This window comes from Paramisgurnus dabryanus, chromosome 12, assembly GCF_030506205.2.
Source record: "Paramisgurnus dabryanus chromosome 12, PD_genome_1.1, whole genome shotgun sequence".
In the NCBI taxonomy this organism is placed as follows: domain Eukaryota; kingdom Metazoa; phylum Chordata; class Actinopteri; order Cypriniformes; family Cobitidae; genus Paramisgurnus; species Paramisgurnus dabryanus.
In genome coordinates this window covers 13,138,741-13,164,038 of record NC_133348.1, presented here as the reverse complement: position 1 = coordinate 13,164,038, position 25,298 = coordinate 13,138,741, and the positions used below count along the sequence as shown (strand labels likewise).

At 36.9% G+C, this 25,298-nt stretch overlaps 2 protein-coding genes across 5 annotated transcripts; one reads left to right on the top strand and one right to left on the bottom strand.

The window, feature by feature from the left end:
* The first annotated feature begins 1,852 nt into the window (after positions 1-1,852).
* On the top strand, positions 1,853-16,042 carry pnocb (prepronociceptin b). Its single transcript, XM_065255718.2, has 3 exons — positions 1,853-1,975; positions 11,629-11,776; positions 13,718-16,042. The coding sequence occupies exons 2-3, from the start codon at positions 11,654-11,656 to the stop codon at positions 14,285-14,287; spliced, it is 693 nt and encodes a 230-aa protein (XP_065111790.2). The 5' UTR covers positions 1,853-1,975; positions 11,629-11,653; the 3' UTR covers positions 14,288-16,042.
* znf395b (zinc finger protein 395b) lies at positions 15,198-25,289 on the bottom strand. 4 transcript variants are annotated; one of them, XM_065268256.2, is made up of 10 exons: positions 25,190-25,287; positions 23,820-23,952; positions 23,539-23,681; positions 20,783-20,889; positions 19,627-19,826; positions 19,424-19,524; positions 19,096-19,333; positions 18,751-18,840; positions 16,854-16,972; positions 15,198-16,410 (listed from the first exon to the last, which is right to left on the bottom strand). In XM_065268256.2, exons 2-10 carry the CDS (start codon positions 23,889-23,891, stop codon positions 16,299-16,301), a joined length of 1,182 nt encoding a protein of 393 aa, XP_065124328.1. In that variant the 5' UTR covers positions 23,892-23,952; positions 25,190-25,287; the 3' UTR covers positions 15,198-16,298. The 4 variants fall into 4 exon arrangements, with proteins under 4 accessions (XP_065124328.1, XP_065124327.1, XP_065124329.1 ...); XM_065268255.2 differs by lacking the exon at positions 25,190-25,287 and adding an exon at positions 24,202-24,323; XM_065268257.2 differs by lacking the exon at positions 23,820-23,952 and having other exon boundaries at positions 25,190-25,289.
* Between the last annotated feature and the right edge of the window lie 9 nt (positions 25,290-25,298).

Below are 25,298 nucleotides of genomic sequence, written 5' to 3'. Positions count from 1 at the left end.
CAATAGTTTTTCATAATCTACAAGCAATTATTATGATTAGTAAGGGATAATGTGAATAATTTGAAATATATGTAAAATTTTTAATGAAAGCAGACATTCCGCAAGGAAAACTCGTTTACTTTCAGATTAAAGATAAAACAAGACGTTCAAATATCATGAAAGCGCTATTTGGTTTAATCTTTGTAAATATAATGTCATATACAGTACTGTGCAAAAGTCTTAGGCCACCACACCAGACTTGTTGTTTTAGAAGTTTTAATGTCCATCCATTTTTTTTTCCAATCTGTTTTATTAAGATGTAAACAGAAAATATGTGCAAAAAATATTTTCAGGACTAAATGTCTTCTTTAGGCATCGTCGGTGTTTAGTGTGACCTCTCTTGCACTAAACACATGTTGAGCGTTTTTGAGCAGAATGAAGTAAAAAGAAATAAGGATTTAAATCCTAAAAAGAAATTAATTTCGCCCCCCCAACCTTGCCTGTTGGCACTGTTAACTGTGGCGCACAGGTCTGTTAACAACATATACTTTTAATAAGGTAGTCAAATATTTTTACTTTACTTTTTACTTTAAAGGGTAGATTTAAATAAAGAAAATTGAAATGTTTTGGGTAGTTTTTGACTCGTGACTAACTTCTCTGCCTTCTCTTTTGTCTATAAGGACCCACTTTTATGTTTATATTTGTCCGTCCTTAATGTTTATGTAGATAGCCACTAGTAACCTCTTACACTGTTTTCTTTTTTTTTGGTGCAGTGATGCGTCATGTAAAAAAATTATGGCGTAGTAGTCTACGGCAGCTGCGGAGTGCAAAAAATTAAAATAAACGCAAACAAGAAATAAAAAATAAGAAATCACTACACATGATATGCATACAAAAATATATGTATTGCAGCCACAAATAAAAATTAAATTGAAAAAATTTTTTTATTAAAAGCTGGGGCGAGCCCAGGGCCGGGCCCCGTATTGGCCAGGGCCCATTTGCACGTGCATACCCTGCATGCCCAGACGCTACGCCACTGGTTCTTTGTAGTAAAAAATGGTTCTTTAAATTATAAAAAGATATAAAACAAATGGTTCTTCTATGAACATTTGACCTGTGAGGAACCTTTTGAGCCCCTTTATTTTTTAAGAGTGTTCCTTAATAACCACTGTCGATTTTGTCTAGTCAATGAAAGCATAAGCTCTGTAAAAGCCCAACATGTGCATATCTGAATATGGGATAGACTGCATGTGAAAAGCATCCAGACTCTTATTCCATTATCTGGACACACCTGCAGAGGTCTGGCCCCACAATTTGAACAAAAACATGGACACAAATAGATTTCATTTATATTCTGCATGATTTATACATCTTTTATCATATCAACAGTTATCTTAATTCTACCAGTACACAACCTGTCTTCCTTGATGGCGTCTTCACGTCCACCGAGACTTCCCTTTGCCTTTGGGAGACTTTGTTTTTCACCTGTATGCACCGCTCAACTGTAAATTGCATTTCGGTCTTAATTTGCAACTTGTTTTCCCAAGCCATTTCTCTTCTTGTTAAACGAACGTTATCACAGGTAAGTTTTAGATAATCATTTAACTGATGGGAACTACATTTGGACATATACAGTCAACACATTATTATATAAAATTAGCAATTGTCTTGCTCGCAAATCAAAAGGCTCGTATTTTTAGCCCAGGTAACGTCTTGTGGGGTGGAGAAAGACGTGACGTTGATCATTTCTCGTACGTCAGCATTGACTAAAGGTTGTGTGGCTACCCAGGTTGTGCGTAATGCCCCGTTAGTGTAGCCCCGTCCACAGATACTGGGGGGGGGGTGATCCAGAGGAAGGGGTGTGTCAATATAAGAGAGGAGAGAAAGGGAGCAGGCAAGCAGTTGATCAAGCCCAGAAGCTGAAGATTGGACATAACCACAACACTTCAAGACTGAAAGTGAGAAAAAGAGACAGAGAATACATCTCAGACTGCAGGTAAAACAAAGTGTCATGGTTTTTCTTTTCACGTTTCTTTGTAATGGATCTAATTTCACAGTGAATGGGTGCCGATTATGCTTGTATTGTTGGGTCATTGGTTGTTTTTGGCCGTATGCGATGGTATATTTTCCCATTGTTGGTCTACTTTTAGTATATAAATTTTAGGTGATATTTGTTTAAGCCAAAATGACTGCTGTTCAGTTTTGCTATTCATTGTTAACAACCCTAATTTTATAAGGGGGTGTATAAAGTGGGCTAATGTTAATGTGAATAGGTTGTTTAGGTCCCTGGGTGATGTTTTAATGATTAGTGTTACTGATCTTTTTCCATTAGTCATGGTTTTCCCAATGAATCATCTTTGTTGTTAGTTAACCAGCATAATATCAGAACCATAAAAAACTTAGAAGAATAGCTGTTTTTGTTGGCTTGCAAAGTTTGGTAAAAAAGTTGTCTCAATTTATTCTATTCTATTCATTATTGTAGTAATTTTTTATTTTAACTATTGTTGTTTGGCACATTTGTTATACGCCAGTGTTTTCAAAGATGTAGCATTAATAGTAGAACAGAATATTGAATTATTTGGATGGTATAACATTTTTAAGTCCACCTAAAATTGAAAATCCAAATGTATGTGCTCTAAAGCTTTATTGCCTCTGGGTACTTGGCTTTGATCACAGACACCTGAGCTGCTGTGTTCAGTTTGAAGTCAGTAAAAAGGGGTGCACAGTAATTTTGACCCTAAAATTACTTCTAATTTCACAGATATGATTGATTCAACCAAACGCAATACAATGAGGTCCGCTGTGAGTCAAACATTGTCATTGCAACCTATGCGCAAGAGCAACAAGTTTGTTAACATGATGACTGAAATAAAACAGCAGACAGGCATTTTAATGTGAGAAATTAGCAAGTTAATGCAGCAAATCACAATATTCAATTTGTATATAAACAGACATTTCCAATAAATGTACCAAATTAGTGGAAAAACAGTTCACTCAATACTAAATAAATACATTTCCTAAAATGTGAAAATGTTTTTATAAATAAAAATTCTGACCAATATCTCTGTAGCAAACATGAATAAATTTATTTTAAAGATAATGCACATCATTTTAAATCTATAGGCTGCAGAACTGCAGTATGCAACATGTGTTCACTAAACTTCAGAATGTTTTTTCTCATTTCCTACCTACATTTAAGACAAAAACAAGTAATCTATGCATGCGCTAATAAATTATTCAATAAAATATATTTGTTTAAACATGAATGCATGTTTGTAATTTTATGTAATAATTAAACGTTGCAGTGCTGAGTTTCCTTCAAATTAATGACCTCATTGATTTTAACCCGAAATCCATTTCAGCTGAAATGTTGCATGTGTAATCGCTTACATCTATCAATTATGGTTGTACTCTATAAACAAGCAAATGTAAATCTATTAATTCAATTAAAGTCCTCATGGATTTCCTAATGTCCTAAACATTTAAGCCTGAGCAAGTTATTCAATATTAACTGCAATGATAAACATGACTGTACTGTAGTTTGCATGTGATCACTCAAACAGGAGCAGCATTAAGTCAACGATGCCATTTTTAATGTTCTCTCTTAATGAATGTAATGATAAATAATTGTGACATTTAACTGATTGCAATTCATCCCATGGGTCTGGCTATGTAAAGTCACTGGCATTGTGAGTATCGTTCAATTATTTAACTAAAACTTTTTCATGAAGTCTGAGTCATTCTGCTTTTACATTAATATCGCAATCCCTCTGAAGAAATTGGGACTGTCTGTGAGTCAAACCATCTATATCAATGCATTTGGCAACGTTCGTTCAACCTTTGCTTTTGATTTAAAAGGAACTGACAGTGGCATTTATTCAATTTTCTTCTCACAATGGAAAATCACGCCCTCGAAAGATAAATAAATAAATAAACTTTTCGCTCCCTACTCCTTTTCTTTATGGTAAATTCAATGCTTATTGTCATGACCATGGGCAGGATAATGCAAAGATTGCTGCTATTTTTCCAGGCAGTATGTGTGTGGAGAACCATGATCAACTGCAATGGCACTCCAGACTCGCAGCCCTACGGCAATCATTTTGCTTTCAATTAAAGTAACCATGCGAATCCCCCATTCCTCAGTGAAAATGATTATGACAACGACTCGAGTCTGGATTATTTCGATTTGATAGCATTGCGAAGGACAAAAAACAACAACCGCAAGATGTAGCGAACAGGTGAACTTATGTTTACTGTATAATAAATCTGAGATGCATTTACATTCAGGGTAAAATAGTCACAATGTGGACCAGAAATTGTGTTCTTCCTGCCGCAGGCAAATACAAATGCTTATTGTTGATTCTTGACATGCCATGACGTGATTGCCAGAAAAAAGAAAATAATGACAAAAGAGAAAGCAGAGCAGAGGTCCAAGAAAACCACTAGACGTGAATTCACAGAATCGAATGTTTAAGTATCTGAGAGCTTCAGCTGTGGGACAGAATGAGAATTGGGTCTGGTGTTTACTGGAGAGGTGATATGATCAGACTGTGGGAGACGGCAGGCCGGCCTAATCGGATTAAACGCATACCCTTTGATTTGTCACTTCAGGTGGGTAAAGGCTTCGGACAAAGGTATCACCACAATACTACATCATAAAAAAGCTGGGTTGTTTTTAACCCACGCTGGGTAAATTTTGGACGAAACATGCCGCTGGGTAAAAAATTACCCAATGCTGGGATTTTTCAACCCTGCTGGGTTTTTACAACCCATGGTTATACAACAACAACCCAGCATTGGGTCAATTTTAACCCAGTGGTGTGTTTTGTCCAATACCCAGCGTCGGTTAAAAACAACGAATGTATGACCTTAGATACCAAAACATTCATTCTATATAAAAATATAGATCAAAATCTTTGTGTGGTATTTGAATTTAGTATTTTGCACCAATATCTCTTATTTCATTTTTAATACATTTCCCTTTATAGTTGAGGGATTTCTCTTAGACAGCAATACGTCAGTCTGACATCAAGCTGTATGTTGGGTTTATGTCATAAATTAACTTCGACCTGACTTCAAAACCCAACGTTAGCTTGACGTACAGATGTAACTTTGGGTTGACGTCAAAACCCAACGTCAGCCAGACGTCAAGCTCTAAATTTACCTTAAGACTTACAGTTTTATTTATTTAAAAAAAATAACTGCTTAAAGTGCACCTATTTCATTGCTTAAAACAATGTTATTTTGTGTATTTGGTATAATACAATGTGTCTGCGTGGTTTATGGTTCAAAAAACACTTTATTTTCCACATACCGTACATTTTTGTAGCTTCAGATTTCCTCCCTTCCTCAAATGCTTTGATTTTGTACAAAACTCATCGATTTGAAAAGCTCTGTGTCCCTGATTGGCCAGCTAATCTGTTTGTTGTGATTGTCCTTAATCCCTCTGACCTCAACCGGAAATGTGACGCTCCTTACCATGTTTGAAAGATTCGCTCACAATGCAATGCTAACATGAGTTAACATTTACGTTACAAGCGATAACTCGCATAATCGTAAAATTTGGGGTTTGTACCTTTTGCATATCATTTACATGTACTAATACACACTTACACACCAAAGGATGTGTAAAATCATGAATTGGAGGATAGGTGCTCTCTAAAGAACTATATATATATATATATATATATATATATATATATATATATATATATATATATATATATATATATATATATATATATATATATATATATATATATATATATACACACGTGTGTGTGTGTTTTATAATCTTTTTGTTTCAATCAAGTTAGATATTACTACCTCACTCTAAATCAAGGGTAGACAACGTTGGCCCTGAAGTGCCGATGTCCTGCAGATTTGAGTTCTAACCCTGATAAAACCTCGCCTACCAGTAGTTTTCAGGTGACTCTTTAGACTTTGATTAGTTGTTCAGGTGTGCTTGATTACAGCTGGAGCTAAACTCTGCAGGACATCGGCACTCCAGGACCGACATTGCCTACCCCTGCTCTAAATTCTGTTGGGTTATACTGCCTAACATGTGTTCTGTCTGATATTTAACATGCATTGGGTTAAAAATATTCCAGCAGAATTAAGAGTGCTTTAAGATTAATTACTTCGTTATTAAATTATTTCGAATTTAAATTTCTTCATTTTGGTGTTTTTTTCACTCGACCGACCAAAACTCAGCCAGATCCAAATTTTCTTTTTTTGACGTACCACACTCAAGCCAGGAGTGCCTTTTTCTTTTAGTTGCCTAGAGTTACACCACAACTTAACAAAAGAGTGAGTTTCATTTGTGTTTTGTTTGACACAAGTAAACAAAAGAGTCAGAATTAAGCCAGGAATGCCAAATGTAAGCCAGATTCGGAGATTAAATTGATAGAAAATTTAGTTAAACATTTCAATAAAATTCTTCCAGTGGTTTCAGCACTCTCATGGAAATTTGTTCTTATTTTACGAGTTGACAAATTTGTATAAATTCATACAAATTGAATCGTATTAAAATGATAAAAAAGGAGAAGGATACCCCACCCTACCTGCTCAAAACCCATTGACACATGGTCGAAGGCAAATGTACAAAAACGTATGTACAAAAATTTGGCTGTATGAATTCATATAAATTGTTAAGTGTGTCAAAAAGTGTCTCCCTTTTGTCGGAGCTGATGGTGTAGTGGGCAGCGCTCCGACATATGGTGCAAATGCACTTCCGGCAAGCCAAGTTCGAATCCAAGCTCGAGGTCCCTTGCCGATCCCATACCCCTCTCTCCACCCTCTACTTTCCTGTCCTCTCTTAAACTACTGTCTATTAATAAAGGCAAAAATACCCCCCCCCCAAAAAGTGTTTCCCTTTCTCAAGTCTGAAACATAATTGATCTTTGATGCTGGAGTACAGAATTGTGCCATAGAGCAGTGGTTCCCAAACTTTTTCAGGGTGTGGCCCTCCTTGTGTACGGTGCATTCCTTCGCGGCCCCCCAAAGAAAATTTGTGACAAAAAAACTGTTCTAAAACTCAGCATTTTTATAAAAAAAACCATTAAATTATACAAAAAAAGTAGTGCTTTTGGTTAGTAGCCTTATTTTTTTAGGTTTAATTACACAGAATTCATGATAAATTAATGTAATTCGTAAAATGTCATAAAACTGGGGCCCCCTAGCGCCATCTCGTGGCCCCCAGTTTGAAAACCACTGCCATAGAGTACTAAAATCTTTTGCTACATTCCAGACAACTCACCTTAACCCGGAAATGATGTCTGGAACGGCACTCTTTTAACGTTATTATACATTATGTTACTAATATTAATGTTAACACTTTAAATTATGTTATTAAATACATTTAATGTTATTTTAATTCCGGTGGGAAATATCCTAACTTTGAGTTGTCGGGAATGCAGCATTACACCAAGTTTAGTCCTAAAGCATTAATAAATGAAATTAAGATGATTAAATAGTTTGGACAACAGTTGACAACAGTTAACAATTTTAGTATTGCAGTATGATGAATTTGATGCTTCGTTTTTACCTAAAGCTTAATACTTTTCGCTTTCACGTTTACCATTATCTCTGACACACACTTTCAATACGCGATTATAGCAGGAGTGATCATAAAAAAATCCATCAAATCACTCTCCAAATTGAACTGTATTATTCATGCTTGCGATTGAACAACTTTTTAGTGTAATGATTTTTGATAGAGCGTTCATTGTCCACATCATCTATAATTATATATATTTGTTCACAGAGCCCCCAAAATTCATTACTTCTCTGATGTTCAAAAAGATTTTTGTTGGCTTTCATCAAAAAAAGCTTTTAGAAGTGTGTGTGCGCGAGCGTGTTTTTCTCCTAATGCGGTCGTGACTAATGTGTGCTGGCGCAGCGCGTGACTCAGAGTGGGAAACTGCATTCCTGCCCTCTCTCCCGCTCTCATTTCCTTCTCATTACCCCACACACACAATAATTCAGCTGTTAATTATGGCCTATGATGAGTTTCCTTAATGAACTTCAATGTGTGTGAAAAAAACAGATGGTGGTTTGCAAATTTTGATGTTTCATTGGTAGTAATCCAAAGTGTTATACACTCTTAGAAATAAAGTACAAAAGCTGTCACTGTCACCTTTTAAATAGGTCCTAATATGTACCATTTTGGTACAGATATGTACCTTTCAGGTACCAGAATGTACCTCTAAAGTACCAATATGTACATTTGAGGTACCAGTATGCACCTATAAGGTACAAAAGTGAACTTTTTGAAAAGGTGTACCACCACAGTGAGAACTTTTGTACCTTATCTTTTTGTCTGAGAGCGTAAATCTCTTTTTGTATTTTTTTTATATGTGGGAACTTTTCAGATCTGTGAGGGAATTTGATTCCCTTTGAGTGACATGATGTTATCTGTACAGTGCTATCTTCGGCTTTAGGGAAAATTGCCCATGTGTTTATCTATCTGGGGTTTAACCTAAATGCTTCATTATCGGTTAATATCAGGGATTAGTGAGAATTAATTCAAATTAATTGGAAGGGTCAAACAGGCTGTTAAGCTACAGGTCATTTTGGCTCTGCAGTGCACATAAAGGTTCCTAAAAGGTTCTTATTAGGTTGCACACATTTTTTGTAGTGAAATAAGGTTCTACGTATTATAAAAAGGCAAGAAAATGGTTCATTTGACTGAAAGGTTATTCAGGGAATGGGAACAGAAAGGACCCTATTAAACCCATTTGTGGCACCTTTATTTGGAAGAGTTTTTTATGGTGCGTTTACACCAACCGTGTTTCAGGCGTCAAAATCGGGTCTACCGCGCCTAGTTTGCCGCTTGAACAGTTTGAATGCATTCGCGCGTGTAGAGCAGAGTAGACGCGCGGAAAAAGCAAACATTTGACGCGAGTCAGAGGCAAAATCCGCTTCTTGTGGGAGGGGCCAGTGCTATGCGGTTGTCTGTTTGCAAGATGACTTATGTTGATTGTGCATTTATCAAGAGAGTTACCAGTTTGTATTTGGTAACCTTACTATAGGGGGAAAATAAACGGCGCGGGTCGATAAACGGCGTGGGTCAAGAAACGTCACGTGACTCAAAAGTGAAGTGTGTATTACAACTTACCAGGTTGCCCAAAGCCCTCACTGACACTCTTCCAAGCGAGGTCCTTTTTATTCCTGTCTCATCTATAGAAATAAGAACTTGTGTCGTATAGCTCCGGGTGTCTGCTTATGGACAATATCAAGCGTTGGTTGAATGAGTGACTCCGGACGGGGCTGCCACCACAGCAGCAAGCAGGCTCCTGATTGGTTAACGCGGTGCGAAATTCCACCAAAGTTAAAATTTTTCAACTCTGGCGTCAGCCGCAAATTAGTTGTGAACCACAAAATGCACAGACGCGTGAATGAGGCGGAAACGCGTATTCCGCACCAACCTCTCTTCCGCGCCGCGGGACCTTCAGACGCGTCTTCACATTGACTTAAACACTGAAATCACTCGTGCTTCACGCCTCTACCGCAGTTGGTGTAAACGCAGCATAAGAGTTCACCTGCAAATGCAGTTGAACAGTTTATGGTAAACAATTTGGGCTTGCTGTCCTTAAAGTGAAACGAGCTCAAAATCAAACCCCCTACACTGTTACACGTGTAATTACTCATGTAACAGTCTTTAAATAGGGAAAACATGGAAGTGTTTGGTGGCTTCTAATCATCCCTGTTTGGATCCTAAGGAATGACTGGGGCTAGGCTAAATGCTAACACATTCAGGACGTACTGTTCAAAGATTAAGTGAATGTATTGAAAAAAGATAGGTATGTATTCATTCGTCTAAGTTAAGGTAAGAACATAGTAAAATATAAAAAAACAGTGATGTTTTCCTTTAAGGAACAAATTTGTTCCAGTTCGATTTTAGGGGTACAAAATAGTTAACTGTACCTTTAAAGGTATACAATACAGTAGATCCTTAACTTAAGGTACATTAATGTAGCCAAAAAGGTACAACATTGGATTATTTTCAACATTGTATTATGTTTAGTTTACCTGTATAGGTACCCCAGCGACAGAAAGGTGCAGTTTTGTACCTTTTTTTCTGACAGTGTATAATGAAACTGAACAGAAAAGGTCTATATAGAAGATGGGGAAGAGGAGGGATGCTGGAAGAATAGTCACTGGGAAAAGTCAGAGACTGCTGCTTATATACGCTCATGATGATGATGATTGACAAGACTAAAAGGCTCCTCCTGAACATAGGTGCCCAGGCACACATATAATTGTACATGTGAAAGGTACCATGGTCATAAAATGAGAAATAAAAAGAACCAGACAAAAACGCAAACAGCTGGAAGATTGCTGGCTGTTTTATGTAATTAAATATAACTTATTTAAAACCCTGGTGCAGCCAAATTGCATAACATATTACAGTGCATTGATTTTCAAACTGGGGGAGACTGTGCCAGGAGGGCCCTAGTTGTATGACATTTTATAAAATAAATTAAATGATAAAATTTTTGTTAGTATACTTACAAACATTGTATAATTAAATATATGTTTTAGAATGTTTTATGTGGGGGGCATGAAGTAATACACTGTACATGGGGGGGCACGCCAAAAACGTTTGAGAACCATTTCATGCAGTATCAACTGAACATATACCTTCAATTTCTTGTTAAACAACAAAACTTAGAACCAACTATTCAGTTTCTTTTTCCAAGATGTCAATGCAACTGTTGTAGGGATTGACCGAAATGGATTTTTGTTTCATCAGCCTTAGCCGATGACTGATACAGGCTGTTGTTTTTCTTTAGCCGATATTTTGAGCCGATACTACTTTTGCTCACTCAATTTACATCATTTAAATCACACAATGATGATGCCAAATGTTACAAGTCTCAATTTTAAAAAAGTAACATTTATTGAACTTAAAAAAAAACTATATTTAACAAATAGTAAAAACAGGTGAGGGTGCTATGGAACCATCTTTCGATGTTGTCATGGAAATGTTGGTTATTTTTAGCCACATGACCTGCAATCGCTTGTGGCTTCCAGCACTCTGTCTGTAAATAATGCCGGGAAAAAAACGGTGAATACGGCAGCCACGTATCGACCGATGCCGACATAAAACTTGCAAATATCGGTCTATCACTAAACTGTACACTGCAAAAAATGACTTTCTTACATAGTTTTTTTTGTCTTGTTTTCAGTAGAAATATCTAAAAAAATTTAAATCAAGATGTATTTTCTTGATGAGCAAAATCACCTAAGAAAATAATACTAGTTTTTAGAAAAAAAAAAAAAACAATTTTAGTGAATTTGTGCTTAAAACAAGCAAAAATATCTGCCAATGGGGTGAGAAAATTTTACTTGAATTAAGTGTTTCAGAAAAAAAAATCTTATTTCATAATTTTTTTCTCACCCCATTGGCAGATAATTTAGCTTGTTTTAAGGACAATTTCACTTAAATTGTGTATTATTTGTCTTAAAACTAGACTTATTTACTAAGGTCATTTTGCTCATCAAGAAAAAGCATATTAATTTAAGAATTTTTAGATATTTCTACTGAAAACAAGACAAAAATACTAAGTAAGAAAGTCATTTTTTGCAGTGTAGACACCTCTGAGGCTATTTTGACTAACCTTCTGCTCTGTTTGTTTGTTGCAGACAGTGCGTGTTCAGTATATCAGTCATGAAGACCCCATTTTGGACCCTTCTACTTTTTAGCTTGTGCAGCCTGGGTCACAGTGACTGCCAGGGGGACTGTTTAACCTGTGGGCTCCTTCTACCCGAACAGCAAGCTTTTAATACACTTGTAAGTGCCTTCAACTTTGAACCAACAGTTTGAAGAGTAACATCTTCTGGTCCACTTTAATAAAGGGAAAGTTCACCGAAACATAAAAATTACTCTGAAGTCGTTACAAATCTGTATAAATTTCTTTGTTTTGCTACACACATTTTTTTTGTATATTTGTAATCAGGAGCACCATTTAATTCCATAGTAGGAAAGAAAAACTATGGAAGTCAATAGTGCTCAAAAATGGTTTGGTTACAAACATTGCTTAAAATATCTTTCTTTGTGTGGCTGTTTACACTTGGTATTAAGATGTGTTTTCATCGATCGGATCACAAGTGGACGATAGAGACACATCACGTTTACACCTGGTATTTAAATCCGTCTCTTTTGTCCACTTTTGACCGCTTTTGTCCTGAATACTTTGAGGGGGTGGTCTGTGAGACGGTGGTCTTTCTGCTGTCATTCAAATGCAAGCGGGAGTAATTACGAGTTTATATGGAGGTGAACTAATATTATGTCGGGGTCCGCTGCTTTTTTACCAAGTAAAGATGCTGCACAGAGTTTTGTACGTGTATATGTTAGAGCTTTTCCACCAATCAACGTAAACACATGTTAATGCCAAGTGTAAACAGCCTGTGTTCAGCAGAACAAAAAAACTAAATACAGACTTGTATCAAGGATTTTCATTTTTGGGTGAACTATTCCTTTAAGTCTAGGGTGGATATTGACTGGACTGCAGAGAACCCAGATCTAAATCCCACTGTATACATCAGAGAACATATTTCCTGTGTTTTCTTTTTGTATTGTATCTTAATAAAATAGATTAAAAAATAAATATGGATGGACAATAAAACTTCTAAAACAACAAGTCTGGTGGTGGTGGCCTAAGACTTTTGCACAGTACTGTATATTTTCTAACAGTGAAGAAGAGTGTAATAAATACAGGAATCAATTACCTATTAAAACTATTATGGTTTTGCCAATACATTCTGAACAAGCAAAATTAAAAGCTCTATGATGCCACGACGATGCCATTTTACTTTCTAGTCAAAGGTAAACCCCTCAAATGTCTAAGAGGTCACACAACAACATCAGAATAACCAATTTTATGAGGAAGCTGATATAAATGAACTTGGTTAAAAGTTGTTTGGTCGCTGTCACAATCGCTATCACCAAAGTTGCTGTAATCAAGTAGCTAATGACTGTGTGGATCAAACAGCTGTGACTGGGGTTACTGGGGTAATGCCTGACCATAATTGGCTTCTGTGGTGCTGATGCTGTGGGGAGATGAGATTGACACTTGGTGCGGACACTTTAGTCATAGCCAGATGGGTCCCTGTGGGGCATGGTTTTCCTTTGTGGTACAACAGTGACATCACAACACAGCATGTCACATACACAGACGTATTGGGGGAGACGATATGTGACCCAGTCTGTAAAAACCCAGTTTTGACATTTATTCATATTTACTGTACATAAAGTATGCATGTGTGTGTTTCAAAGCACACGTAAGTCTAACTACACTGATATGTATTCTGTATCCAATCTAAAATTTCATTCTCAAGGGTCATGCATGTGATTTCTAGTCCCGCTTCACTGCTATGCCATTTATGATCTATTTGCTCCCTGTAAATGGTAGATACGGAAGCATAATCCTCGTCAAGACCCCTGAGCATCTCATGAACATTTTGTGAAATCAGCCAGCTTTCCAATAGAGATGACACATACAATGAAGATTTTATCCCCATTTCAGTCACTCAATTATCATATTATTTCTTGCATCAGCGCCTACATATCATTTCACGTCCCATTTCACACCTAAGATTGTTCTCAAGTAGCAACCACGGGCATATGAACGATTTGCAAGTAGATGTGTTTGAAAAGTTAGGATTAGCTTTACAGTCAAAAAGAGTAGGGAGATCGATATATTTTTTTAAATATCTCTTTTTCGTTTTACAGGTGTGTATCCTGGAATGTGATGCACAGGCGTCCCCAGCCTTAACCTGGGATTTGTGTTATCAAGCGTTGGGTTTGAACCAGCTTCATCTTACATTACAAGAGGAGGAAACATCAAAGCGCTCTGATAATGAAATAATAGAGCCTGTGGCCACAGTCAGCATAGAAAATGATAATGGTGTCGAATACACAGAGGCTTTGGAGCGGTTTCGGCACGCGGCACAAGCTCTCCGCAGCCAGGAGGCCACAGAGGACATGGAGGCCCCACAGAATTTGGGAATTTTATACGATCCGGGGACGGAGGAAGAAGAGAAGAGCGACGACGCGGTTGTAAATGTATCCAAGCGATTCGGAGGCTTTATGAAAGGTCGCCACGGTTTCCGAAAGTTGGTGAGCTCCGGGAGGCCTCTGCAGAAACGCTATGGCGGTTTCATAGGGATAAGAAAATCCGCCCGGAAGTGGAACAACCAGAAGCGCGTGAGTCAGTTACTGAGGCAGTACCTGAGCTTGACAGGCCGTTCGGGGCGTTCCGGTCGATCGGGTACCATCAGCAACCTCTCCAAAAGAATCTGAAGACAGAATGACATGTAGGGCTCTTTGTAGTAACGCTGGCTTTGGTCTTTCACTTACCTCAGCTCAGCTGCTCATTGGCCATCAGTGACTGCGACCTTATTTCGACCCACAACCCTGAGCTAGATTCATTTGTGTTTAATAATCGAACAAGAGAAATATTTTGTGGAGTTGTTTTAATTTTCATGGTGCCTCTCCTGACATAAAAACACATTGAAAGTTGTTGTTAGGAAAGTACTGATGTTATTGTGGAAAAAAAATAAAAGCAAAGCAGTAAAAACTTGAATCGAGCACGCGCGTGAATCGGTTACAAGAGAGCAGCGGGTTTAATGAAGTCAGGGATCAAGTTGGATTTTTTTTTTTTTTAAAGCACTTTATATTTACCTTGCACATGGTATTGTGCTAATATTGGCTGATTTGCACACATTTTAAAATTGTGTATTTTCTTCCAAATCAAAAGCTGATTGTCTTTAGTTTAAATAGGGATTGTTACAACGTGAATAACAATGCCAGTGCTGCCCCCTAGAGCTAATAACTCGAATTATTATTGAAATCTGCCGAAAAAAATACAAAATAAAGGTCACTACTACTTGGCAAAAATTACCTGTTTAGCCACACAATGTCAGACAGGACAAGTATTCAGGAAGCCTGTTGTTAACAAATTATTTTGCAAGCAATGCATAAACTGCATCTTTAATCGTTTGGCTTTACTGTATTTTCAGGCAAGACTGGCAATGAGAATGTCTATTTCAGGTTTGCACTCATGTCACCTGTCTGCATTTACTTATGCATGGATGTATTATATAAATAAAATTATCTAGTGTTTGAAAGATTCTCCCTCACATCAATAATCATTGGTTAATGTCATGGATGATACATTTTTAAATCCACCAACATGCAAAGAATGAGCAGATAGTGTAAGTGTACTTTATTCTGGGTATAAATGTACAGTACGTGTACAGTATTGTTGGTATAAATGTGAGACTTTATTTCCATAGACATTTTGGCTTTGTGAATGATTTTCATTTCAGACACATTCTGCAAGCATTTCTAGAAAGTGAGCTTTTCTTTCATACTTTTCACTACATGTACATGAAACGTACACAAAAATGCCAATAAAATAATTTTACGATTGTTTTCGTTATTTGTCAAGCACAAATGACAAGCTTTTGAAATGTGCATATTTTTTCTCGTGTCTTGTTTTGAATCTTTTTTCAATATAGTGTTAGGCTGTCAAATCCTTTAAATGTAAAATCTTTTGGGTAAGATCCAGCATTGTACAACAAATAAGACCTCAACACTGTTTGGAAGGATAAGAAGTAGCGTACAAAGGGAAGCGGTCCAAACTGTTCTCAGAGCAGTATTCAGTCAAACTCCCTTTTACTCGGCTTTGCAATAGCACTTTGGTATTCCATCAAAAGATTATAGCTGCACTTTAATCTCCATCAAACAACATCCATCACATCATTTTTCATTCGACATCACTTTAGCTTTATATCTGGCAGTTTTGATTGATTAGGAAGCGCTATGGCAAAGAGCCTCAGTCAAACCCTGCAGAACGTAAAGTTGTGACTAACTTCTGTGTAAATACGTAGAAAAAAGACGATACATGGCATCACAATGTTACACCGGCAAACAAAACAACAATAGAAAACATCATGAAAATGTTCAAAGCAATACAATGACCACAGTATACAAAAATCAACAATCACTTAAATATCTCAGGTGTATAAGTGCACGACTGGGTAGACCCCCCCCCCCCCAAAAAAAAACACAGTCAGATACAGGGCTACACTTTAGTCTCATAGGAGGGAGAAATTCAATTAGGGTTCTGATTTTACTACTTCACACAGTATCTATATTTACCGGCAGTCATTTTTTAGGAAAACGTGACAAAACACTTTTAATGTTGGAAAACAAAAGGTAGAAAAGTGAAACGAGCGATCCTCTACAGTGCAGGAAATATCTGGAAGAAGAAAGAAAACACAGATTCTTTCTCATAAAGTCTTTCATTTTAGTCTGGAAACCGCTGACAGGCTTTCTTCCAGCGGCAGGCAGTGCACCATTGGTCCCTGCGCTCCACACCATATACTTTCCGGCACTTTTTGGCCTCGCCTCGGCCCTTTCTATGAACGCACAAAAACAAAACATACACTGTAAAACTAATGTTGAATAAATGTAAATATACATTATAGATCTTTGTTTAATTTGACAAAAGAGTGTTGGCAGGGATGGGCAGAATTTCAGATACATGCATTTAAAATACATTTAAGATGAGTATTTATGTATTTTCAAAATTGATTTCTGTGCCAGTCAACCTCATTATCATGTCATGTTCCCCCCAATCCCAACATTAATGCACATGAGCTGCAGCTGTACAAATTAGTGACTTTTCTGGAATTAGGTGAGGATGTCATGGTCAATTTCATATGTATTTTAAAAATACAAAATACTATATTTTGTATTCAAATACATTTTTCACACATTATTTTGTATTTGTATTTCATTTCCATGTATTTATGCCAATCTCTGAGTGTTAATTCACTCAATAACTGTCAGTGTGTAATACCTGAATGAACAGTGCCCTCTAGAGGGAGATGCACTTATTGTCTGTGATCTGGTGGGGGCGCTGTTTCGCTGCAGCCACTGTTCTCCGACACTCACTGACCGGCTGCGAGGTGCTGGAATCTACGGGATAAATGTCAACATTTTACTACTATACACTTTTACAATATCTGTTTGTTTCTGGCATTTTCTCTGTCTGACGTACTGTCTGACGTCTCACGTACTAAAGTGCAATGTGTGTCTAATGGTACAAAAAACTGAATATCTGCTGGGAACAGCTGGATCAGTGGTGAGTCCTGCAGACATTGCAGGATTGCAAACAGCAGGGCAAAATCAAAATGCAAATAATAAAATGTGTATTACTATTTGTTCATAGCAAGCAAGTAATGTGAAATAAATGTCGGACAAAGCATTTATTTTATCTCGGTTATCCCATAGCTAAGTGATGTGGAGATCTCGTGTGATAATGTAGATTCATGAGTAACTGTAGCATCACCTACAGTGATTTCAAATGTTATTATATATTCGCCAGATGGACATCTTTAGCGGTTAGGCCATATCTCACAGTGTTTTACAAATTTGTCAAAAATAAAACATTGTTCTGCATGCTTTGTCCATCTTTACTAAGTTAAATAAAGCCACACCCACAAGTGTCACATAGTTTTACACTGCAAAAAATGACTTTCTTACTTAGTATTTTTGTCGTGTTTTTAGTGGAAATATCTAAAAATTCTTAAATCAAGATGTATTTTCTTGATGAACAAAATGACCTTAGAAAATAAGTCTAGTTTTTAGACCAAAAATTTACAATTTAAGTGAATTTGTGCTTAAAACAAGCAAAATGATCTGCCAATGGGGTGAGACAATTTTGCTTGAATTACTTACCCCACCCCATTGGCAGATAATTTTGCTTGTTTTAAGCACAAATTCACTTTAATTGTATATTTTTTGTCTACAAACTAGACTTATTTTGCTCATCAAGAAAATACATCTTGATTTAAGATTTTTTAGATATTTCTATTGAAAACAAGACAAAAATACTAAGAAAGACATTCTTGCAAAATGATTTAAGAAAAAAATCTTAGTATTTTTGTCTTGTTTTCAGTAAAAATATAAAAAAAATTTCTTAAATTAAGATGCTTAATTCAAAAATAGCTACATTTTCATGAATTTGTCTTGAATTTAGCGATTTTTTTGCTTACCCCATTGGCAGATTTTTTTGCTTGTTTTGTGCACAAGATCACTTAAATTTGATATGTTTTTTCTAAAAACTAGGCTTATTTTCTTGGGTCGTTTTGCTCATCAAGAAAAAGCATCTCAATTTAAGAATTTATATAGATATTTTTTACTGAAAACAAGACAAAAATACTAAGATTTTTTTTCTTGAAAATAATATTTTGCAGTGTAGACTATCTTTAAGGTCTGTTGTTATTCTGCTTTAAAATCTCACTGATATGTTTATGCATTCGATGGCTTTGCATTTCTCATTTTTAGCAGCCTAAAACTGTAAACGATAAATAGTATTGTTTTTCGCATGTGTCTAGCTTGTAAATCACATTTTTGCTGCTGTCTACGCTCATCATTTTTTTTCTATTCAACCTGTCATGCTTAAAATTTAGCATAGTATTACTCCTATGCACTTTAAAGTCAAATTAATACATATTGTAATTTGTTACAATGAACAGTTTGTTACTTTGTTGGGTTGCCACTTGATGCCCAATGTAAATATGGGCCCTGAAGCAAAACCAGGTAAGAACCACTGATCCAGTCTATCACAGTTCCACAAGAAGATAGAAAGACTCAGGATACAACTTTAACAAAGCAAAAATACTGGTTAGCAAAAAGTGCATTAGAAAGCATCAGATCAAGAGAAAAAGATGCTTTTAAAAAGACAGACCAACCTGAGATTTCTGCTGGACATCACCAGGCAGGGTCCAGTTACACAAGGAGGGAGAACCTGGAGATACCGTCACCTGAATGGGCGTGCAGGCCTAGAGGAAAGAACACAAAATGTGCATGATGAAGACATATATCAAAGCTGAACTGCAGTGTTCCTGTAGCTTATTTGCTAGAGCATTGTATTAACAACACAAAGGCTTGATAAAATGCATAGGTTATAAACGCTTTAGATAAGTCACTTGATAAAATGTTACTTTAGTTTGGTTTCTATGCACACAAATCTGATTTTGCTCCTGTGTGCTAAAAGAAAAATGCTTAATTTTAAAACAACATAATCAGTCCTTTACCTGATAAAGATGTTCAGTGTGAATTTGCCACACGCTGCTAGGAGCTGATTGGCTGAGAGGACTTGACTGGACCGTATCTTGGCATCCAGGAGTGGTTTGGCTTTGTGTTGAACTACAAGAAGTCCAGACCCCGCTGGAGAACGATGGGGCGGGAGATGAAGGTGCAGTCTCATCATCTTCAGAAGAAACCTCTGTGTAGTAGAAGTCTTCCTCTCTGTGAGACTGCTCTAAACCACCACTATTTAAAAGGAAATGCAATTTGTTGCTTATTTACAATTTTGGTAAATGATCATTTATTTTAAAGGTTGATTGGTGAGCACATACTCACCCCAAGTGAAGAATGCGAATGTGCCGCTTCATTCCAAACCGTGACGTTAACACTTTCTCACAGCCGGGCCACAGACACCTGTACGCTTCTCTGCTTAAGCTCTGTCAGAAAGAAAGTGACTCAGACACACTTATTTTTAAAACATCCGCCTTCAAATCTTTTCTATTCACCGACAGGTTCAGAAGCCGTTTCATCATGCTCACCTTGTACCTCCTGGCCTCCAGATCCTCACATGCAGATTGGTCCAGTTCCATGTGCAATCCCTCATCTGTCGGCTGGCTCGGGCTTCTGTCCATCTCAGTGACCGATAGGGAGGGGGCGGGGCTTACACTCCCATGATCCCAACTCCAATATCCACTGCTGCCGCTATCAGACAGCTCACCTCCGCCACATTCCATGTCCCCTACAGCCACAAGAGTTTGTGTTTTACATATATTCTATAGGAGGTTTCATCGGACAGATGTGCGTTGTTGTGCTTGCGCGTCTGGGTGGAACTTAACTTCCTGTCTCTGTTTGTTTAATGGTCTGACTAGTGGCTAAACTGAACTCTGGAGGATTGGTAAAGACGAGGGGAGACGGCGATCAATCATGGATCACCGCTATGTAAAGGGAGGTTTGGCAGCTGATCTGCAGTTAAGACCATATACATTATATAGTACACATTTTACACAGTATCGTTAGCTCAGTGTAGGTTTTAAAACACTTTAGCTGTAATTTGAACTAAGGTAATCTACTTGTTTGTTTATATTGCTTGTTATCAGAAATAAACTACTCTGTTGTTATTGATTCTTTGCGGAGTTTACCGAAAGTAACATTTGTTCCACAAAAGCTGTTTGTTTATGTTGTTACTGCTGAAACCGTCTATAGCTGTGATTTTCAAACTGGGGGCCGGGGCCACCAGGGGGGCTGGGAGATGGTGCCGGGGGGCCCCAGTTTTATGACATTTTATGTTTTACCGATCATGAATTCTGTGAAATTAAACCTAAAAAAATAAGGCTACTAACCAAAAGCAGTACTTTTTTGTATAATTTAATCTTTTTTATTAAAATGTTGAGTTTTAGAACAGTTTTTGTCACAAATTTTCTTTGGGGGGCCGCGAAGGAATGCACCGTACACAAGGGGGGCCAAACAGCTGAAAAAGTTTGGGAACCACTGGTCTATAGAGTTAAAAAGTTCTAAAAAAATTTAAAAGTATAAAGTAAAAATGTATAATATAAAACATGGAGTGTCACAGGTGTAGCATTCAAATTTCATGTTTTTAGAAAGGTGAAAAAACTTTAATTTATTATTAACTGATTTTATTTGGAATATTGTTATGCAAAGATTGATAAGATCTAGCTTTTAAAAAATCAATCTCACCTGGTAGAAGATCCCTCTGCGGAGGGCTTTGGACCACAGGACTACAGGACAAACTGGTGAGCACCATTGCTGCCATGATCTCATCCATTTCCACTGACTCTGGACTTCTGAAATATGACAATAAAAATGTTCAAGCCATCATAAACACTTCATTACACAATACTGCATTTCAAAGGAAGTTTGGTTCCAAAACACGATAAACGACATTTTTTCATTAGTTACCACCAAAATCAGAATTGTATCAGGTCATTATTAAAAAGTAAATTAGTAATTTTACTCAAACAGGGTTGCTGCAGGTTTCACAGAGTCAAATTTAAGACTTTTTAAGACCTTTTTAAGACCATTATGAGTGAAATTTAAGACCAACGCGACACAATGATCTCAGAAATTCTCAAAACATTATATTTTTTATTTTTATTATATCATTCTTTTTTTTGACAAATAAAATCCACTAATATGGGAAGAGCAGTATGGTCAGCTGCTGATATGTGCCTTGTTAACGTTTTACACTTTTTCCAACCATACGTTATATGCATAAATATGCACTATACCGCCATCGCATTTATTCGCCTCTCTAATTACACAATAATTAAATGAAAATGAAATTTACCATTAAAAGGCTGTTCGTGGTTTGTTGTGTGTTGCTAACAAGGCCGTTTCTAAATCCGAAGGCTGTAGTGATGCATGGAGCAGTGAGGTAAACAAAAGCTTCCTTAGTGAAAACTGTGCAACACTAAAGTTGACTCGTTGTTGGTGGCTCGGGACTCGACGGACTGACTGTTTAAGTTGATTTTCAATAAAGCACTGTTGATTTTATCACTTCTGGGTCCTCTGTTTCAGAACCTGGCAAATGCTCAGGTAAGCCACGGGTAGTTGGTTAAATTAACACACAAAAGAGTTTTGCTTTTACAAACTGCATTTAAGGTTTGTTTCTCGCCAAACCGTATACAGTCAGATCACAACACCTGAAATATAGCTTATGGCATGAATTGCGTGGATTATAATAGCCTACATTTGTATCCTCTTAAAAAAATAATGATTAAAAACTGGATTGAAGTGCGATTCAGTGATGCGCGAAGTGTGGAACTTTTCTTTTCAGAGGCCCGCCCATCAAACACTTTCTTCCACCATCACTGATTAGTTCTACAGCATTTTAAATTACTATTTTATTTTTTGCAGACAATGCTTTTCGGGAATAAACAAAGGTAAGAAATTTAAGACTTGGGTTAATTAAATTTAAGACCTAGGATGAAAATCTGGCTATTTTTAAGACTTTTTATGGCCTTAAATTTAACTTTCTGAATTTTAGACTTTTTAAAGCAACACTATGTAGTTTTTTTACCTTTAAATAATGTCTCTAAAATTATTTCAGTGATAGAACAACTTTTAACTGGACAAATTGTACTGTTGCTGCAACCTGAGCAACCTCCTAGCTTCAACAAGCACACTCTGAAAGTGGCGGTGGAGGGTAGGAAACACAGCTCCGCCCCTCCCCCTGCCTGCAGAAGAGTTTCTGATACCAGGCACTGTTGCGCTTTTCAACCACATGGGGGAGCTGTAAGTCATTTTTACATGGAAACTACATAGTGTTGCTTTAAGACTTTAAGACCCCGCGGGAACCCTGTCAAAATCCAATATCCGTCGTGTTCTTCTGTAATCTTTTCTCCCTTTTTTCCAAAAACGCGATAAACGCCAGTCCTCCTTCTCTGCAGAATGCAATAAACCCACTCAACAAATCAGAGCACACCATCCCATGGCGCATTGAATACACACGGAATCCTAATTTTCCTAATTTAAATTTTCGTTGTACTTCGTGATCAACAAACAAACAAAAACAAAATAATACTTTTGATGGCATTGATAAACCTGATCCCAGGGAATTTTATGAAAAACTTTCCATTATTTTACTCAAAGTCAATGAAAATCGAGCAGGACCTAAACATTTTACAGCTGATCATTTTCAAAAAAGTTTCCGGATGATGTCCCAAGGATGGCAGCAGCAATGACAGTGTTCTTAATATGACAGTAAGTGTTTTGATTAATGCCATTAATGTTTATTCAGTGTATACCACTAGTCAACTAAATGAATATAACATGGAGAAGATCATTTATATATTGATTCAATAGATTTATAGCATTTTGAAAAATAATTGTCATGAATTTATTGTATCTTTTGGAAAAATTATGGATTTTAATTTTTTATGTTATTATAATCTAAAGATGCTATGTGAACGTTTGTAACAGAAAATATTGGTTTTCATCTTGTCACTTTCTTGGTATAGATACCAAAATTAGTCAAAATGTATTTATTGCATTTTGGAATCAAACTCTTTAAATAGTTATATTGCAGTTGCATTAAACCATAAAAGTTATTGAATCAGTCATGATACCTGCAAAGTTAACACAGGAGTAGGAAAAATCACAAATGTAATCTCTTTTTATATATCTATTGTCACCTAAACATCAATAAGATTAAATTAAAAGCATGATATGACCTAAAATCTCATCAATAATATGGATTGTGCTTAGATTTTGTACTTAAGTCTGCAATCTATTCTCAGCCATGGCAGTGATCAGACACATAGTACAACAGCACTCTGGGCGACCCATGTTTGATTTTTAGTTCTTTTCCGATCCTGCCCTCTCTCTCTCCTCCCACTTTACTTCCTGTCTCGCTCTACTGTTCTTTTAAAAAAAGAAAGGCACAAACCAAAAGATATACAACAACTTTTAAAGTTTGAGATCTCTGGGATCACCTGTAGGTGGGAAGGTCCACACCGGAAGATCGTGGGAAGGTTTGAAGCCTTGTTTGCTGTGTGTTGGCATCGATTCTTTGCCCCGTGTTCAGCTTCTCCTGTGCACTCACACCCTTTCCCTGCCAACAGCACTGCATGTAGATCTGTGAGTGATATAGAAAACAGTGGTATAGTCTTTAAATGCTTTACAGTTTAGCTGCTCGCAGCACTCATCTCCACACATTCGCCCATCTAGATTAGAAATACATTACTTATTGCTATACACAGTAGTAGCTACATACCAACGCATCCTGCCTTTGCCTTTCTGTGCCTGTCTGTACCCAATCCAGTCCTTTAGATCTCAACTCAGCCATTCTGTGCCCTCTCACTACTGAGCTAGGCTAAACAGCTGGCTTGGCTTTCAACAGGAAAAAGCTGAAAGCGTGGTAATGCATGTTTAGACATTGTGCATTTACAGTGCACTTTTTAATCTGATAATAACACAGGCTTTGCGGTAACACCACGAGGCCACGAAAACGAGGCAAAAATAAATAAATAAATAAATGTACAAACAGCAGCGTCTATTACATTTCAAAATAAAGCAATCAATGGACCAGTCTAGTAGATCAGATAAAGGTACAATTATATTAATCATGCAACACTGTTACATAAGAGAAAAGTTACCTTAATCAAATACACAAAATAGATTTTTGCATTAGAACAAACGGCGCAGTCGGAGGTTTCACTTTGCTCTTACTATTTTTTTAAGGCAACACACCCCCTGACTATCAGCCTCTAATATACTGTAATTCTGGGTTTGGGAAGTGAAATCATGGAGAGATTCAAACCCCGGACCAGAGCTCGGAATGTATTACACATTCTTCATTTAATGTGTTAGCAAAAAAAGGCTACAAATATAAGCTTACCTTAAATTTACCACTATGCTTTTGCAAGTTTGTTTCATCATTACGCTCTTGCGGGTATTATTATGTTTTTACTGCCATTTTCTTTTACATTATGCATTTTGAGGTATATTCTTGTCTTAAACTTTATGCTTTTGCTACAGTTATCTTTAACATAATGATCCTGCTGCCATTTTCATAATGCTAGATTCTTTATGTATTTTTAAAATTAAGTATTTGCTGATAGTTTCTTCGTGTAAAAAATATTTTAATTAATCTGTGCCATTAATCCATATCCACACTTTGGATGTTACGCTCGTGATGGGCGTCCACATCCAGCAAAAACAACCTTCCCATTGGGGGCAGATACTGTGCGCTGATTGGCTAAATCGCTTTACCACATGACACACCCTCGCCGAGCAACGTGTTCGTGCACGAGTTTCTGCTCAAGCGCCGTTAACACATTTCAATGAGCATAACAACTGCCAGTTGCAAAAAATAAAACACACTTGCGCACATGCTTCTCAAAATAAAAATTCGCATGATTCATAAATAAAATGCATGAACTGAATATATTTATTTTATAAATCGAAACAAGATTTTTCTCGAAACAGAATCGCGGTAAGATTAAAATCTAAACAGGTCATACCAACACCGGCTACACGTTTATAGTAGTTTAAAGTCTATAAACATGGCATAGCGAAATATAATTATTTATCCTCTGTTTCTACAATCCCATCACAAGAAAAGCGTCTGTTTTAGGGTTTTACCTGAAATGTTTTTGCAGTAGAGATCCCGCTGTCTGCTACGCTCCTCTGCCGTCATGAAGTCAGGGGGCTGGGCGTCGTGCACGCGCAGTTTACGTGTGCTTATATTGCT

Excerpts from the sequence above, each read along its gene's own strand:
- znf395b (XM_065268256.2), bottom strand. The coding sequence starts at position 23,891 with ATGGCTGAGTTGAGATCTAAAGGACTGGATTGGGTACAGACAGGCACA. Across the intron at positions 18,841-19,095 it reads ACACTGAACATCTTTATCAG|GCCTGCACGCCCATTCAGGT; the intron begins GTAAAGGACTGA and ends TCTTTCCTCTAG. Across the intron at positions 16,411-16,853 it reads AGAGGGCACTGTTCATTCAG|AAAGGGCCGAGGCGAGGCCA; the intron begins GTATTACACACT and ends GTGCGTTCATAG.
- pnocb (XM_065255718.2), top strand. The coding sequence starts at position 11,654 with ATGAAGACCCCATTTTGGACCCTTCTACTTTTTAGCTTGTGCAGCCTG. Across the intron at positions 11,777-13,717 it reads AGCAAGCTTTTAATACACTT|GTGTGTATCCTGGAATGTGA; the intron begins GTAAGTGCCTTC and ends TTCGTTTTACAG.